The sequence below is a fragment of the Ptychodera flava genome, chromosome 2 (assembly GCF_041260155.1).
Source record: "Ptychodera flava strain L36383 chromosome 2, AS_Pfla_20210202, whole genome shotgun sequence".
Classification (NCBI taxonomy): Eukaryota; Metazoa; Hemichordata; class Enteropneusta; family Ptychoderidae; genus Ptychodera; species Ptychodera flava.
Window position 1 is genome coordinate 16,955,062 of NC_091929.1, and position 19,882 is coordinate 16,974,943.

Genomic DNA, 19,882 nt, shown 5'->3' on the forward strand with positions numbered 1-19,882 from the left:
GGAAGTTCCTGTTCAGATGTATATTTATTTGTCACATTGAAGTGTACAGAGGTAATACAAATACAAAAAAGTCATTTGTATGTTGAAAACTTCATCCTGAATTTTGATTTTTTCCTATAGGTGAGCAAAGTAATTTTGTCAATCTTGTGAAAATTTAAGAATACTGTTACTGTAATGTGCTTTGAAATGTTATCATACATGTCATGCTGCCTTCGATGACATATTTTTCCTATATTTATTTCAGTGCTGATGGAAAGATATCAACTGGTTGTTGGAAGTAAAAAGATGGAAGTATCTTGCATCTTCAATCCGGCATATAATTCGTGGAATTGTTTTCCATTAAGGGGACAAAGTAGCTTATTTTTGACATTTTTTTCATTTATTTTAGTGTCTTGTGAAATCTTATTTGTATTGTTTAGCTCACTTAAATGGGATTCAATCACTGGTTGCCACAGTTCAACTCACACACTGTACATGGACATAATGCATGGTTATAGCAATATAGCATATATAGCAATTTTTGGTACATACAAAAATTAAATGATTGAAAAAACCATACATTATGTCCATGTACAGTGTGTGAGTTGAGCTGTGGCAACCAGTGATTGAATCCCATTTCAATGAGCAGAACAATACAAATAATATTTCAAAAGAAACAAAAATAACCGGAATAATGTTAAAAATGAGCGACTTTGTCCCTTTAATTGAACCTTCTGTTGACAAATACAGAAAATATATCACAATTAGCAATCATAACATTTATCGATGTAATATGAAAAGTAATTGCATTTATCACTTTCATATAAAATTGAATTTAATTACAAAAAGCAACAACTTTTTATATATTTTCCACATTATTTTTAATGAGTACCTGTTTATTTATTTATTTATTTATTTATTTTTAAGAAGAAATTCAAGCAAATGAAAAAAATAGACTAACCTTTTGTCTGGAAAAATTGCGATGATCGTCGGGTCAACACAGTGCATTCCTACTCTGCCACAGCCTCACATGGTACATCGCACTTTTCTAAGGTCTTCACATGAATTTTAATATTGCAACAAGTACACTGGGCACTGTATTTATTTATTTATTTACTTTTGTTTTTGTTTATTTATTATTTATTTATTTATCCATCTATTAATTCAATCGGTATCGCGATTTCAACGTTGATTGTCGCTTAAATTATTCAATATTGACTGCAAAATGGCAAGACTTTGAGGATTTGTTTACCGATAATTTGTTTATGCTGTTTGTTTATTTTCATGTTGTTTACAAACAAAATGATATCTCTATTGATGAAAGTAACAAGCAAGTCAACAAAATGTATCATCAATTGATATAATTGACTGATGTCAGTCAATTTGTTAATTAATTAGCAAATAAAGATCAATATATGTTAATTTGTTTGTTTTTTGTTTGTTTATTTGTTTATTTCATCAAGGCAAATATAATTTTTTGGGTGTTTGTGCATTCCATCAGACACTCTGTATCTCAAAGGAAAGTGTTGAAAATTTGGAGCAAATCGATGGAGAAATGGCAAAAATATACAGGATTTCATTCAATTTTGTTAATTCAGATCATAAAATTGGTGCCATGGCCCCTCCTATTAATTAATTAGTTATATAACTCACTGTTGTCTGAAACTAAGGTAAAAAATTGATCCTAAAAATATGTGTAACTTGAGAACGGTTCGTCCGATTTTGTTCAAGTAAATTGCATTTTGCTGCTTATTGTGAGCTCTATCCATTTTTACTATTTTTATTTGTGTTGAAATTAGTTTTAAAAATCACCTGAAAACCCTATCCTCAGCGATGTTGGGCGGTGAGGAAAGGCCATCAAAATCGCCGGTGAAAGTTGTTGGCTACGGAACCACAGTAGTCAGGGTATCATTGTCTTACCTGGAGCGGTACCCACCCTCAAACGATCTCCGAAAGCGATCAGCTGAGAAAACTGTTCGAATGGACAAAAGGGGACAGTTGTTACCACAGGCTCTAGAGTCAATGCAGGCGAACCGCCAGCCGCCACTGATACAATAAAATACAGTGGCGGCTGGCGGTTCGCCTGCATTGACTCTAGAGCCTGTGGTTGTTACCGTGTCGAATGTGTACGTGATACCTCCACTTTAAGTTTTATCGAACGTCTTTCTGGATAAGACACAGTGCAATTAGAAGTGTGCAACAGGCGTACTACACGTACACGGTGCGTAGTTCTCGAGATCTTATCAATGTCCTCGAATACCCCGCCAGGCATTTTACAACATTTTCTAACTGTGATTCGTTTTCAGATCTTTGTTGTGATGCGCGTCAATGACTATATAGGGCATGAGTAAATTAAATATTTTATATTTCATAAGAATATTGCTACTACATAGATACGATAATCACTCGATAATATAATCGCACATGTTGATAATCGAAAAGGTATTAGATGTGGGTCTATATTCCCCTCGCTAAAGTGGTGGCTGGGTTAAAAACGTAAAAAAGAAGAACCGCTCAAAATACTCAACCAATGAAACTAAAACAAATAAAGTTAACAACAAGTTTATACAGTACATCATACTTGCCTCATTTGTCATTTTTGTAATGCTTTCCTTCTCCAGTTAAATTATATACAAGTTTCAGTTAAATGAGTAACATTTTATATTGCTTTACTGCTTTTCTTTGGTATATCAATATTCTAAGTTTTTGTTCTACCCCTCGACTGTTGAAACACAGAAACAACAATCGTTAGGCACGTAAACTCAGCATGTATACATGTGTATAATGCACTATCACGTTTACATTTAAATTGTAACTTGTAGTCCGCAGAATTTACTTTTCAAAACTACCATTGCAGTTTATAGGCTGAGTTGACAATTCAACAATTTGTATCTCACGCAATGGGGGTAACACAAAAATCATGCCTTAAAAACATATTTTCTGGAATACAACAAGAAACTGTAGTCGACATTTAATTGACAAAAATAGTGAAACAATTATCGAAAGCCCTTTTGGACAATGTGAACAAAATGCAATGATTGCAAAAAGATTCTTAGTCTGAAGCGTGCTACTAGCATGCAGGTCATGGGTGACTTTGATCAGGTGACCAGATACAGTGGGTGACTGAATAAGGATTGCGGCGTGGGAATATAACTGTACTTATAACATGATATGCCTCGAGTTTTTGTCAAATAATGTATGAAATATGAATTGCTCAAGACAAAAAAAGTATTTTATACAAATTTACCGTGTTCGGTTCACATTTCATTCATGGAAAATATGTTATATGTCTTAAAGCCACATACAGAAAAACGTACACCCCTGTCTATCAAGTACACTCAACCATATCCACATGGTCATGTGATCATCTCAAGGGCGACCTTGATCTTTTTGCCGTGAATAATCAAATGTAAGACATCAAAATGGCTTTGAGTGACGCAGATGTGCATAACAGGTATGTTTTGGATCCAGGTAATCTAAAATTCCACACTGTGCCATTGAGAGAGCAATGAAAACATTTTTGACGGTGTTCGTCCGAGCATCTTCGGGTAGCTCCATGGACCTGGCGACGGTAGCCCTGCGTATCCTGCATGCACGGCAGGGCTGGGTGTTACCGGCGTTATACGGCCTCTCACTACACACAGCCCTGCCATGCAGAGCTACCCTGCGTACAGGTCTGTGTGTTTCCGGCGTTGTACGGCCTCCATCACAGCCCTGCAACGGTATATGGAGATAACTGGGGTCTCTGCGGTCCGGACGTTTCTGAAACATAACGTACTCGACAAGTTGTTTACCCATGGAGATCGCCATTTTGAATCTCGCTGCAGAGACCCTAGTTATCTCCATAGACCGTAGCTAGGGCTAATAGCCCTACGGGTATGGCGAGAGTGTCCGGCTTTGGCTACGCCGCCTCCCTGCCACATCTTGTAAATATTAAAATAACACCAACAGGCAAAAGGAAGGATATCAGTACCTTTAAATGTATCTCTAATTAACCTGCAATTATATAACGTATGTCTTTTACTCAGATATTTCAAATTCTAGTGATCAGTTGTTTTAAAGGTGAAATAAATTTTCACTATGATGACCTTTGTTTTAATATTTGAACAATGCAGGAAATTGAATCAAGTGTAAAAGTATGTCAAAACATAATTATCAATTCACACTACATTTAAATAAATAAATAATACAATATGTTCATCAAATATGTATCAACCATCAAAACATTATTAATTTAACGTTTAGCTTTTGTTTGATCTTACATTTATTTGGTTAAGATACATAATAAAAACAGGAAATACATGTATAGTGTGATTTTATTACTACATGTATTTAGCCTTTTTTCATGGCAATAAAACTTGTATATCCATTCGGATGGATGTACAGGTGATGGCTGCTAGGACATTGTTAATAATTGCTAACTTTATCGTCTGATGCTAGATAATACCATATAATTTGGTTGTACATTACTTGGTTGTCATGAGACTCCTGGTAAACTGAGATGGTTTGGTTGCTGCTCTTTCAGGCAGAAGAAGAGTTCAATATAGAGAAAGGTCGCCTGGTCCAGCAGCAACGTGTGAAGATCACGGTATACTATAAGAAGAAAGAGAAATGTAAGAAACAAAGCTTGTCACCTCTGCATTCATCATTGACTTTCACACAACGTACATGTGCTTTGACACGCTGTCACTCTCTCCCACACAGACAGTGACAGACTAAAGAACATGTTGTAAGGTGTGATAACCAGTGTTGCAATTTCAAACTTAAAAGTCGTAATTCAGGAATGAAAATTTTCAGCTTTTGAAAAAGGCATTAAACAAATATGTGCATAAAATTTGTTAAGTAATATGTGTGACATGTGAGTGCCTCAAAATTCTATCCGGTTGATCGTCACTGCTATTATTGAAAGGGTTTATTGATGTGTAAATTTTATTAAAAAGTTTCTGTTTTGGAATACACAGCCTTTATTTAGGAGAAGACTCATACTTTATAGCCAGAAGTAAATCAGGGTTATGGTTTTTGTCTTAGTGATAGAACTTACATATCTTCACTTTTTGCAAAGACATGAAAAAAGACAAACTGCAAAGAGTTCAGACTTCATAAAACCACTTCATCTTTCACATTTCAATAGAAAGAATTAAATTTTAATGTATAATCATTTAACAAATCCAAATGATCAAAAAGACAAACAAACAAACAAGCAAAATATGAAGCTTGTGTAGCATCATGTCACTGAGTCACTTAAGTAGAAACTGAAAGTTTTATTCTGTGTGACTCAATTTGAAACAAATGGTCCCCTTTTTATCATTTGATTCACTGAGAAGAAGGCCAGAAACTGTACAAAAACTTTCTACGTTGTAAATTGTAGAGAAACATAAATTCTTAACACTGGAAAATCATATATCTTCATTCTCTGCAAAACTACATCAATAAATTATGCAGTATTGGTGAATGAGAGACCAGCCAGCAATGAATTTTGAGACCCTAAAATGCTATTTAGTGCCACAGCAATCCCGCATAGAAATTGTGATGAGTATATGGAATTGTTCTTGTCATATGGTTTCATAGATTGCTACTACAAAGAATTTCTTTACAAACAGGGAAGAGAAGGGGAGACTTTGCATGAAGGTTGAAATACTTCATGATCCTTTAACCTCAGAAAACTCTACGGTAGTCCATGTAAGTGTTTTTCAACTTTGCCACAGTGTACATATCATTAGCTTTAGCCATTAGGTCAAGGGTCAGCTTTAAGAGGCCCAAGCTATAAATGCAACTTAAATGTACAAGGCCCAAGGGTGTTAAAAAGAAATTTGTGTGAAAGTGTCGTTGTGTGAGAACCTTGGTGCTTTTATTAAATCCAAGCGTAATGTGCTTCTTTTGATTTATGTACCGGTATGTACCATGTATGAATGTTAGATTCTGGATTACAGTACTGTAGTATTTGGATTTTCTTGTTTTTCAAATTCTACTATTTGGTGTGAAATCTAAAATCACAATGAGTGGGAAACAAACTGACGGTAAACTTTATTTCATTTTATGCACAAGTAAACATGTAGTGTACCGTATACAGTGTGTATCATCTTCGCTTGCCAAGGCCTGCTGTTTGGGCAGCTGGATGCTTCCCGAAATCAGGCCTTGACCGAAAGCTAAGCAAGACCAAGCAGTCCAAGCGACTGGCGAGAGTCTATGTTCACGGTGTGCACATCGGATCATCGATACATCTAGAGGAGAAAATAAGCAATATAAATAAAAGAAGTATTGTTGTCTCTTTCAAGCTGCGATTTGTTTTTTATGCTTTCTAATTCAATTTTTTTGGCAGTTTGAGCCTCGAAAACGTGAAATATTGAGATCGCGAACAAGATTTCATTGGTTGTTTATTATAAAACGGCAATGGATTTTAGCAAGCGATGCCAGCAATTCAATTGTCAATTGAGTACGTAGGCCTAAGGCTAAATTATTGAGAACACACTTTTTGTCACACGAGGAAACTTTATTTCAACTCGAAAGCCGTACATTTGAGTCCACTTGATAACGCAAAATGGTGACATAAGTGTACAATTTGCATTTGATCGCAAATTATCATGATCGTGTCGCTAAGTTGCTTTCTATTCTTGCTTAATACCGACACGATCATCGTGTCGATAGCCAAAACGCATCGAATGAGTCGAATTTCCCGGGAGAGCCAAGTTTTGCCAGTAACAATCATGGCACCACATTTTTTCACTCCTATTCAGGGTAACTCAAGGGTCCCGTTTGACAACAGAGAACTCAGATATTCCACGCCAGCGTCAACAAGACAACACTGCATGATCTTGGTCGCCGTAGCAATGCCCCTACAGCAGCCCTCGGACAGCCAATGGACCTTCCTTCGTAGGTATGTATCCTCGTCACTAGCAGCTGCCCCGTACCTCGAGGTTTTGCCTTGGTGTTTGGGTCGACGGCTTGTCTTCCTGTCCGACCCAAATACCCAGGCAAAACCTCGAGCTACTGTACTGCAGCTAGCTCGTCACATACGTGAGTTTTTATTACATCAACCTTGAGTTCGACGAGTTTTCATGTGGCAGGAGTTATACAGCAATCCTTTTTCTATCTTTTACAAAAATCGCTATTTTTGTAAACTGCAAGAGATGTTAGGTCCGTTTATTCGGTCCCAGGAGGTGTATTGTAACTCCAAGGAGATCTAAAATTTAGGCTTATTACCATTTGAAGGTCAAGAAGTGATAAAGCTAAAGGTTATATTTGCATAACAATACTTGGATAATCTTTGGCAGCTACCTTGGAGGGATTATCCTGGATAAGTCACTCCCGAATAGCCATTGACACTGGAAGTAACATGGATGGTTTCACATGTTTGCATCATGAGAGTTTAAGGTAGTGACTCAGGTTCGTTGGTCAATTTTAGCAATTTTGTGATTATTTCATATTCTGAACCCCTGAAATATGATCTTTCTATTAGAGAAAACTGTGAGGTAACATTATACTAGGAAATGTCTGAAATTTTAGTGAAAACACGGCCTTCTAACCACTGCGTGAGTTATTATTTTCTTTTTGTTTTAACGGTCCGGATTACTGTCAGCGTTATCGTTATACCTTGAAGGAGATTATGTAAATTTTTACGCACTATGTTGCGCATGCGCGCACGTCTTCATAAGAGACGCTATTCCAACATGGCTGACGACTGCCGGCAGTTATAAGCGGTGTAGAAAACGTAAACGGGGGCCAAAGAGCAAAATGGAAAGCTGATGGACGCAAGCGTTTTGAAAGTTTTGAAACTTTCCGACCTTGGCTCATACTACAACTGCCATTGAGTTTGAAACATTTGTTGGTACTATGGTAAGGGAACTAGCACAATTAACGGCAGGGGGGCGGAAGAGAAAATATGTGGTGCGTATATTTTTTACAGGCCCCCCCCTAACACCAGCAAAAAATTTAGCGGCCCCACATCACCGGCGACAAAATTTTTGTGGCCCCCCCCTTCCCAAAAAAGAAAGATTACATAGGTACAAAGTTGTAACAATATATATAATCCTTATAACTTTTAATATATGCTTTAGTGAAAACAACATTCTTGCATTCTTGAAATAGAATAATAAACAAATAAATATATAAATAATAAACAAATAAAATAACTTTACTTCAACTGAGTATCTGTAAGATGTTTTCAGATGTTGGGGAAAAATGTATAACATGACCATTGTGATTTCAATGCACTTCTACAACCCAGTGTCTGCCTTTCTATGATTACCCAAGATATTCAATGTTACTCCACTGTAATGACAGTCTGCCATTGGAATAGTCCTTCATGGGCTAACTATAAAAGACCCATTAATGCCATTTTTTCCTCCTTTTTTCAGTATTTTTTTCCTGTGTGTCCACTACGTATTCTAGTTCTGAACTGCCTATTAGCCAGTCCACATTCCTGTGAGGAACAGGTTGAATGGTTATTCGAGGAAAAATAGGCAGTCCATAGCAGTCGTACCTGCCACATGCCAGTATTGGAAATATGACATGTTAAAATTTGAACATTCATCACTGGCTATGAATGTGAAATCAGACTCAGCCATGTGAAGTAACCATTCATTAGCAGTCCTATTGAATTCATGATAGAAGGGAAGATTGTCAATGGATTGAATGGTAGCTTACACATGTGGCGGTAAAAATTTAGACATGCATTAATAAACTCCAAGGACTGACTTGTTGTCAATTCTCATGTTTTCACATCCCTATTGTCTATTTAATTTAAATAAATTAGGCGGCACTCATGTGTAGAGTTGATTTTACTTGGGTTAAGTTTTTCAGGTGAAATTACTCATGTTTGCACTATAGAAATGGCACATGGGTCACATTTACCAGTTAAATTGTTCTCAGACTTAAATATTTAGTGGATACAGAAGCAACGGTTTGCCATTTCAAAGTGACAGTATAAAGCTGTAAGTTTTTGATTTTGTTAATATTTTTGTTATGTATCAACTGCACTTACTTCATTGGTTCACAAATTTAAAAACGGCCAGTCACTTTGTATGCAATTCAGTCATGTATTAATTTTTTGGTGAAATACAGCTCAAATTCATACTTGCCTGCGAAATTGTGACCGCCATGAGCCCATAGCTTGGATTTCAATGTCTGTCATTAAAAATTTTGACAGACTATACCATTGTTGTCATTCTTGTATTCGTAATTTTATAATTAGAGGCTTTTCTCTGCACATTGATGTTTTCCTGAAAAGAAAGTACGTATCTGTATACCTGGACAGGGCGGAGGGAGGTGTACAGTGATGCCATTAACGCAAAACAAAGCTGGGCTTGAACAACGCCTAAGCTTAGTTTGCGTCCATGGTCTCACTCAGTGCAAAAACACTGCTATAAAAAAAAATAGGCGAAATGAAAATATTTAAAAAAAAAACTACCGGTAGATCGTAGGATGAACATGGCTATGTAAACTTATGATTGTTTGTACCACCCGGTCTTACTTGCATTTTTTACTTTATACATGGTAAGTTTTAAAATCCATTGTTAATATGATATTGCCAGGTAAGAAGCCTTGTATTGAAAGACAGAAAAATATTTAGAAATGTGATACGTCTTAATTTTCAAGGGACAGCAGCTGTAATTTTTAATGAGTTCAATACTTTGTTTGCCTCATGTATAACATACTTTCTTGTATTGATTCAAATTATGAATTGTGATGCCCTCACTTTGTAAAGATGTACACAAATTAATCGGTATAAGTGGCTGTGGCAACTAGTCAAGTCAATACAACATACACAAACCCAATACATTTCTAGACATATATGTTACACTTTCAATGTACTCGCAAAGATGTATGTAAAAAATTCCTCTATGTGTATGTAACAAATCACACACATGTTCTGAAACTTTATTGTAAAGTTGTTGTCTTAATAAATGTTGCTAAGTTCATTCTCTTCTTTCTGTTTCATTTCAGTGTGCATGTCAGCCAAGACCCAAGAGAAATTTGGCAAGAATAATCATGACTTACGTAAAGAAGTCTTCAATGTCAAATTTCAAAACAAAATAGGACATAAAGACGAGACTTGGCCAGAGTTAAATGAACTCTTTTAAAAACTAATTTTTGACTAAATCACTTTTCACTGTGTCTATGAAATTTGTTGAAGCCAAAAATTTATTAAATTGGTCATCAGACTTACAGATATGTTTTGTGCTTTTTATTTTGAACGTTTGGAAAGGTGAGTCTGCTTGTGTTTGCTGTGTTCAGGTGAGTCAGAGTTGCTTTTAACTCTGTTTGGCCTGTCTTAGTTTTAGGCCAAATATGGTTAAATTACATCTCCAACCAATTGTATCATATAATTCACCAATAGAGGCTGTGTAAAAAGTACCTGATTTTACTGGAATTTGATTTCACTTATTTGATGTTTGCTTACACCTTGCAAACATGCAAATATAACCAAATGTACCAAATTCATAACGGCAACATCAAAATAAGTAAAATCGGGTGTTAAATCAGTACTTTTCATGGTGCTCTTTTTCTGCCAGGATGACCTTGTCATTCATATGTGCATTCAAATAACCATTCGTTCACATATGTGTGAGTGGCTTCAGAATAACCATTCGTTCACATGTATGTGAATGGCTAGCTCATTTAAATATTTCGGCCTATACACATGTTACCCACGTGCTTCTGAAATGAATGTGGACTGCCTGACTGCCTATTCCCTATGCACATGCATTAAGCCATGCCAACTAGCCATGTGAATGCTAATTTCACATGGTACTGACAGGCATTCCTGTTCTATAAGGGAATTTCCTATAGCATGATGAAATAACCAGTTTCAACCGAGCCTCTGTATCATTACCAACCATTATTACTGTTGACAAATGAAGTCAATTTTCAATAATAATATTGCGCATTTTACACATAACAACTGCATTGTGAGGTTTAAGACTTGGTATTTCATCATGCTACAAGAAGTTTAACCCTTTGACTACCAAGGCCAATGTATTCCTATATACCAGGCCCCTTATGTAAATATTGATAAAATCTTGGGTGTGGTCATTGCATGAACACTGCTTAGAGTAAAATGAAGTAAGTACCAATAAACCATATATTTTCTGAATCAGCATGAAATTTCCCATTTTTTCATACATAAGTTTTGTATTTCCAGGTCACTTGACTGATCACATGACACATCATGCGACAAGAGTTGCAAAGAATATGAATATTTGAAGCATCAGGACGTGTTTGAGTCCATAAAATGACGCAAAGTTGAAAACAGTTGCAATTTTCATGGCATTGTCTTTACATATATATAATAATAACTACCCTTTACTTTATTTATAGATGTACCTATTTAAGATTTTTCTCACAAAAGACAGTGTAAATGAACCACAAACATCAGCATCTGACATGATTCTGTATTTGAAAATCAACATATTTTTATTTGTAAACACCTGCTTTATGTCTTCCTTGCAGAAACATGCATCTAAAATGGTTATGATTTATCAAACAATAATTCACAATATTTAAAAATACATTTTAGGTAACAACATATCACATGACCAAACACATAACCAGTCATGTGACCAGTCATATTGATAATATGGCTGCTATAAAATTTCACTGGCTTATAGTAAAAAATTGTATTTCCTCTAGTTTCATTCTCGAATATTGCTGTTAATAGAACATATTTACATATAAATCATTTGTTTTCAATAAATAAACATTTCATTTCTTTAAAAAAAACAAACCATAAACATCTTCGCGATCGTTTGTACTTCTGAAAACTGTAAACAATCAGCGCGAAGCTTCTGTGATCAACCTGACCTTTCAGGGTCGAGGTCATGGGTCACAACATTTGCTTCCGGATTTTGGCCATACTCGGACATACTGGGGCGCAATCACATTCAGGCCAGATCGGAATACATCAATCTTAGTCGCTACGTGCCGACGCCAAAATTATGGGATTTTTAGCGACAAAACGGAGCAAATACGTCTATTTAACTGTGCCGGATATTTCCGGCACTCAAGGTATATGGTAATTCAATATGGCGCCGGATATATCTAGCGCCATAGGTAGTCAAGGGGTTAACAAGGAACTCCAACAAAAATGCTGAAAAATATTCTCTGTCTGTCATGGTGTAAAAAATTTTGGTAGCCCACCCTTACTTTCCCTGGAATTTTCATGGCCCACCCCAAGAACACTCATTTTTTTTCGTGGCCCCCCCCATTTTTCTCCGCCCCCCTGCCGTTAATTGTGCTCGGTCCTTAATATGGTTGCACGCGTGATGTTGATACCCGGGCTCCATGCGCGCACGTACAGCCCTGTAGATTACACTGCCGCCCCACGAGACTCTATTTAATCTTCACTGGAAAATATGGTTCTAAAACAGCAGCCCATATTTTGGACTTAGTTTGTAAATTGTCAATTCGACACTGTTATGTCGGTCTAGAGCACAGCGCGCGAAACGTCGCTTCACGATTGGTGCTGGTCTGTTTCTATCTGTGGTCAACATGAGAGTGTCGCTGGGTGTCGCGACACGTTCCGTTTCAATTTTACAATCAGTGAATCTGTCGAGTATCGCCTCAGTCGTTTATTTTAAGTCATGAAGAATCGCTTTTACGTGTAACTGAAGTTGATTTGGTTTCATACACGGGGCCATAATAGTACATGTCACAGTCGAAAGCGAAATAGCGCACGAAAAACCCGGTATCATTCCTGATGGTGAGCAAAAAGACTGCAGCAGATCACATGTGAAAACTACAAAAACAAGTGCTACTTTACCCGTATTCCTTGAAAGTTCTCAACTACAGAATTGTTTAGAGTATCGAGAGTTGGTCATCTCATCTTCGAAAGCAAGCAAGCAAGTGACGTCCTGTACTATAGGCACAAAAATCGGCGCTAAAATGAACTTGACAACCATTTCACACTTGGTACGTGCATAAATTACGGGCTATGAGACCGGAAGTCGAGCGCTTGCGAGCAAGCGAGTACGCGTCGTCGGCAGAACGCAGACCTGTAAACCATTCCGGCTGTATTTTTTAAAACTTTTCTAGTCTTGAAACCCGACTCTAACCGTTACCAAACAATGTACAGTTAATATAATTATAAGCTAGATACGTATTTGACAAACAGATTATGCCCTGAATTATCTTTCTAGTGTTTATCGTGTAAATAGTACCAACCGCTTACGCTGACCAGCCTCACATTTCCACGCACAATTTTCATCTTTTTTGGCGAACCAGTGTTCAGACTTGTCAGAAATTCTCCAATTTTTCGGCCATTTTGTGTGAAAAATGGGACGTTTACACAAATCGTCGATTTTCTCAGTTCCGATTTTTGCTATGTATGCGCACCTTCAAATGAGTGTAAGTCGGCGACGCGTGGGCGGATTTCCCAAATTCTTCGCATGCTAACACTTCATGATTAGACCTGAAAAACCGTGTTTTAGATTTTTGATAAACCCCCTGAAGTGACGATAACTTGACAAACGTGAACAACGACGATAATTTATGCGAAAATCCGACAATTTTACACTTCAAAGGCTCACTGTGCAGAAACAAATGCGAATTTCAAAAATCCAAAACACGGTTTTCCACCCAGTATATCCAGCTGTCCAGTGCCGTTAACAGATCACTTAGGGGTGCTGCCAATTCTTACTTATACTTTTTTAAGTGAAAAAACTCAAAATCACACGTTTCTGCTTTAAGCAAACATACGAATGCATGTTTTGACAACTTAACAAAATTTTTACCTTCTTCAAATATAGACCTTACAGAAAATACACCACGTGTTGGGTGTGAGACCCCGTTTTTTGTGTGAAACTTTTGATTGAAAATATGTGTCAACGAACCTGAGTCACTACCTTAAAATGGCTTATCGATGTTAAGTAAGAAAAAATGCAATGATTGTTAAAAATTACTCCGTATCTGTCTACATTATCTTCCGATATTTTTTTCACCCCAGTCCCATACATGTGAAATAAGTTTTGAGAATAGGCTCACAAAGCCAAACTGCTTTCCATAAGTATGGAAACATTCTAATTGCAATCCTTTTCTTTTTTTCAGAATGTCAGTAGATGTTGGAGAATTTCAAAGCCAATGGAAGAAATTTGCAAAAAAACAGCTTCCCAACAGGATGATTTTAAGAAAACAGTGATTGAGAAATTTGATGAGCTAAGTCAAAAGTTAACTGAGTCCCTGGCACATCAGCCCCATCCTGAGAAAAGAAAAAAGATGGAAACACCATGCGAACTTTCCGTAAGTATTGCAAGTTTGTTCATAGATAGTAAAAGTGGACTTAGTAACTATTTGGTACCCATGCTGCAGTGAACACTAATTCACTAACATTCTTTGCTTAGTGCTTCGTGCATGATCTTTCACATTGTTGGTTACAGGCTAATGGAATGAAATCTGTAATTACAGAAAAAATGTTCTTTAATGAGAAAATTTGAGGAAAATGGAAAAAAAAGGAAAGGAAATTCTGTGGAGTTCTTTTTTTTGTATGGACGCTGTGCCTCTTTCAATACAGAGAATGCAAATGCCAGTGATTATAATCATTAACAATACCCCTTTTCCTGCCAAGTCCATATTTCACCACCAGGTCAAGATGGTTAAAATTAATGAAACAAGGCATATTGCATATGGTGTATTTTAACATAATACTGTACATTTGAAAGCTGTTGAAAACATAAATACTGTAAGGGACCGTCTCATATTGTCGCAGAAGTTCAAAAGCGAAATTTATTCGTTTAGGGGGGAGGGGTTTGACCTCCATTCAATTAGTGAACTTCACTTTCGCACTTTTATTTTGTGATCACAAGTTTTCGTGTGTTTATTTTAAATTAAAGAAAAAAATGCACACTCGTGCCAACAACTTTGTAACTGTTTCCATCTCGTTCGTTCCCAAAACACAATTTACCGATAGTAACATTGTATCCTAAACCTTTCATTCATCAAATTATTCAAAGACAAAAAGTATCATTTTTAAAAATGTGCTAATTATAAGCGTCTACTCTAAACTAGGTGTCTTTATTCTCTGCACTTGTTATGCACCTGGTCATAGTCGTTTTTATATGATTGAACACGCCTGGGCCCCCATGTCGAAGTTTTCTCGCCGGAGTGACTCTAGCTATGTGTCTACCATGTAAACAGACTCAGATATAACCGAAGCCCAAAGTCGCTGTAAGGAATCAAAGCAAGTGTCTGCGACAACGCAATCAAACAGTCAATGCATACTGGACGGCCAGAACTGGACAGGGTTTCATATAACAAGTGAGGGATATCCGTATATTGGTAAATCGCCTGAACCGTATGACGATTACTCGAATGTTACTTCATTTGCAAGTGCTGGCATTAGGGCATTGCAGACCAAGCCTCGGTTTGTTTAAAGTTGTAATGTGGCAAGGGAAATACGCCTTTAGTAGCTATAGCAAAGTGCAACATTTTACTCTAAGGCAGACATGATCATTTCGCACTTTTGAAGTTTCGTTTAGGGGAGGGAGGAGGGGGTTTGGTCTAAACGAAGTAATTTCGTTTCTTGAACTTCTGCGACAATCTCAGACGGTCCCTAAACTTGATATTTTTTTGGACTAAAGATGCTATAACAGACCAGGCCAAGTGGGTAAAAATATGTCATGTTTTGGCTCAAAACTGCTTTTACTGACTTGCCTGATGGGAAGTGATACTGTCTTGCAGGAAAAGGGTTTTAAACAAGTATTCACATTGTTTTCTTATATGAGTATTTTTCAAATTTGCTTTTATTTCAGAAAAGACTGAAAAACCTTACGAATACGGATGAGAGTCTAGCATTCCGTGCTATGAATGGGTAAGTTTGATATATTTTAATGGTAGTACTGAGAACAAAGTGTACCATGTTCATGTTTACCCAATCAATCACAAAGACCAGTGTCAAAGTTAAAGGCCAAATTCTGCTCAAAAAATAACTTTCTAATTTCTATCTATGTACTTTGCATACAAATCTCCAATGAGCCACTAAAAGCCTTCTTCCTTCCTTTCATTCAGGTGGAATGTCAATCACAACAAGCAAGTTCTGGAAAAACTTGCTGAACAACTGAAAATGAAATTTAGAGACAAATACACGGAGGAGGAATTTGAGTGTAAGTAAAGTTTGTTTTTGATCTTTATGTGAATGGTATCAGTGACCTGATTAAACCTTCCCTCCCTTTCATGTGTATAGGTTCTTACATGCCCTTGAAAATCATTGATGGCACTAGATACTGGTTATGAAAAGGTTAAAATATTCCTGTGTTATTATTACCATAATTAATAAATATCTTCCACTTTAAGTTCAGTACTGCATTTTTTGACCATACATATTTTTGTGTCTCAGCCAACATTTTCTGTAACCCTTCCTAACTATTCCCTTAATCATTTTGAAATAACTAAAAGTTGTCTGTTAATAGAAGCTACTTATATATCAGGTGCATTGTTATCAACTAGCATTGAATTACATCAGGATAGTATTCAATTTTATTTACCTGTTCAACCACCAAAAACAAAAATGCAAGTTGTACATGTATAAATTGTGCTGCATGTTGATTATGTTTCTGAGGGATGAGCACATGAGTTAATTATAATACAGAATGAGAGTTATGAATGGGTCATCAGTTACGTTTGGTTGGACTTTCAATTGTAGAGTACTTACAATTACAAGCCCAACCAGTCATAATACTAGTATATTTATTTCCATGAAAAGTTATGCTTGTTGAATGCAGAAGCTATGTTCCTTACACTCATTATTTCATGTGTTTCCTATTTACAGTTGCCATAAGGAGAATCAAAGCCAGGGAAACAAGAAATAGTGACTTAAGGAGGAAAAATAAAAATCAAAGAAAAGCAAATTCATCAAGATGGCATGTAAGTAAAATAATTGTAAATAGTTTGCTTCATGGGACTTAAAGCCCCAGTAATGCTAACTTTCAATGTTTTCATTATTTTTATGTTATAGATCAATTGGAACTTCTTATTCTACTCCCCAAAGAATGTTGAAACACCCACTATTTAGCTTGTCAACTTAGCGTCTATATGTGTAAAATGCATAGTTATTGTTTACATTTGAATTCTACTCCGTACCAGAAGTCAGTTTTCAACGATAACAATGCAGTTTACAACCATAGGGGCTGAATTGACAAGCTGGCTACTGTGTATATCAACATTCTTTGGAGAAGAACAAGGAATTATGGTTCACATTCAAAATCAAAATGGTGAAATTATCATCAAAAGTTAGCATTACTGGCTGGGGCTTTAAGTAAGGGATGAAAGTCACTTGAAAATTTTTTTTTTAGTTTCGTTCCACTTCATAAGTTATCCCTGAAACACAAAACATTGTTTGTTATAAGCTGAAACTGTTTTAAATTTCATATTAATAGTAGTAATATAAACGAGGTCAACTGTGATAAATTTTGTTTTATTTAACTACAGGGAATTCCCCCTTACGCGTTTGCCTATTGTGCATGCGTGGAAGAGGGAATTCCCCACTGAGTCAGATATAGTACAGAAGGGGTAATCCCCTCTTATGCGTTTGCCTATTGTGGGGAATTCCCCCTAATCCTTTTGTATCCGCACTGACATGTCTATACACGCAGCCGCGTCACGCACAGCTGTCTGACCTATTTATAAACACACAACATGTATAGACATGTACGTGAGGGGAATTCCATGGGAAATTACATGTGAGTCATCATCATCAAACTAGTCTATATAAAGGGCTACGGAATGAGTGTTGTCAGTCAGTCGACGTAAGTACACTAACGGAAGCAGAACTGGAGTCCAGCTGATGTAAGTATGTGAAGATATGATTTTTTTTCCTACGGCATGACTGAGGTATATTATACGAAAAATTGTATGTCGAGGGGCTTCCCGTTCCGATAGGCTTCGAGTGTTGCTTAGCAGCCTGTGATGTCATGACACAGGTCTGTCATTCTACAATTTTCATGAAAAAATTTCTACAGAATCCCTTCGGTTACAGTTCCTGTAGGTTTTTTCTGATCTCGAGAGTTCCTATCGATACGAACTTATTCACCCGATAGATAAAATTTTATTAATTTCCTCCCAACTTAAAATATTTCGGAAGACCATTACTTCAAACAAATGAGACGTTTTAGATAAATAGTACTGATATCTAAAGTGTAATTTGTATTTTTTTTAACAAATGAAATGTTGTTACTTTCTTCCGGAGGACTACTACGAGCAACAATATCTAAATCCTTACTATCTTTATCAATGGTTATGATAATATTGCAACCCGTTCTTGAATCTGTTTTTATAGCGATATTTCCAACTAAATCGTCAAACTCGTCTCCTGAACCTAATTTTATGCATTTGATAAAAACTGTACCATGCTCAATTATTTTCATATTATCAGTCATCTGTTGATTCATAGTCTGTAAAGTTAATTCAGCTGTCCCCTCCCCCACACTTTTCAGACCCAGTTTCTTTAAAGTTGTGTCCCAAAATAATCTTACTGGAACTCCGTTAGCTGTATATGAGCAATAATTCTCCCCGTTATTTATCCACCTTCGCAGTGTATTATCTGTCTTCATTATTGTATTAAGAGGACTAATTTTAAGGTGAATCGGTATACCGAGTAGTGTAATGTATGGGTTAACAGGCTCAAGCCAACGGCGAAAATCAAGCAACTTGTACTTGTTAACATTGCTATCAAAATAAATCACATTTGGAGTTCCCGGCAGTTCAGCAACCCCACCTCCTGCAATTTCACTATCCAATGTATCTAAGATGTTACGCAGTACATTATAAGGCATGAATTTCTGACTATCCCCATTCCATGTCAGAGCAAAAGGAGTAGGATCATTTGAAGCCTTTGTAGCGTCTATTATGGACTCATCAATGTCTTAAGTTCGGAAATTCTACAGAATGTTCGTGGGTTTGCACCGCGGCAGAGGCTAAAACAAAAAGTTTCTCACGGTCTTTGTAACAAAGGACGTAATCCTTATTATGATTACCAGCTATCTTAGTATTATCGTTAACTTTAACATCACTCAGATCTTCGAGCTCGAGATTTTGTGTGTGAATTGTACCTAGACCGAAGTTACTGTGGCCAGACATAATTATCCTATATACAGTGAAATAAATAATACCAAGGAAAAACAGGAGTATCAAAAAAGCGAGAGAAATATAAACATTATTACGTAAAATATACATATACAATCATGGCTTCAGCAATAGGAATGACAGTTCTCGGTGCTGTATTAAATGCAACGGCATTCACAGGAGGAAACATTATCGGACAAAAGCTTTCCGGGAATGGTGACACTCTTATTGAAGAGAAAATTAGACATGATAAAGCATTAGAAAAATTTGAACATGACCGTGCCGTCTGGTCAGAAAAAAGATTACTCCAAGCTGATTGGGAAAGAGAAAATCAAGCAAAGGACGCGCATGCTGCAGCTGAATTAAGAGATACAGATGCAGAAATCCTGGAAGAAGCAGAAGCGGTGGCACAAGCCAACTCTGCGTCAGGGCCAGCGCAATTCTCAGATTATTATCAGCCCAGTCCTGAGCAAAAGAAATATGAAATGATTTATATTGCTGGAGGATTGGTCGTGGGATGGTTTATGCTGCGTTAGCTACAATAATTCAATACAAAAGCTAGTTGGCCAGTTATTGAAATTGACTATGTTTCCATCCTGATCTGTTATCCAAATACGCATTGAATCTATATAGTCTGAACCCTTTCTCAATGGCATGGAAATTGAGCCCCCGTTTTTAAAATCATAGGTGACCTTTTCACTTATTTCTTTTGTATCCTGGACGGGAAGTATTTGTAAACAGTCTGATACTTTTCCCTGTATGTATTCACCCGAGCCAAATGAAACATAATTTCCAGTAACATCAACGACATCTGAATGAACTATATATTTATTGACTGTTAAGAAATCCGCTCGAC

General features: G+C 36.6%; 1 protein-coding gene across 1 annotated transcript in view; it reads left to right on the plus strand.

Annotated features, from left to right (window-relative positions):
• The first annotated feature begins 4,484 nt into the window (after positions 1-4,484).
• Positions 4,485-19,882, plus strand: part of LOC139115876 (uncharacterized) — a 38,226-nt gene continuing 22,828 nt past the window's right edge. The window contains exons 1-6 of the mRNA XM_070678284.1: positions 4,485-4,592; positions 6,714-6,853; positions 14,020-14,211; positions 15,720-15,778; positions 15,976-16,070; positions 16,736-16,830. Coding sequence (XP_070534385.1) covers positions 14,053-14,211; positions 15,720-15,778; positions 15,976-16,070; positions 16,736-16,830 — 408 coding nt within the window. The 5' untranslated portion in view covers positions 4,485-4,592; positions 6,714-6,853; positions 14,020-14,052. The remainder of the gene's footprint in view (positions 4,593-6,713; positions 6,854-14,019; positions 14,212-15,719; positions 15,779-15,975; positions 16,071-16,735; positions 16,831-19,882) is intronic.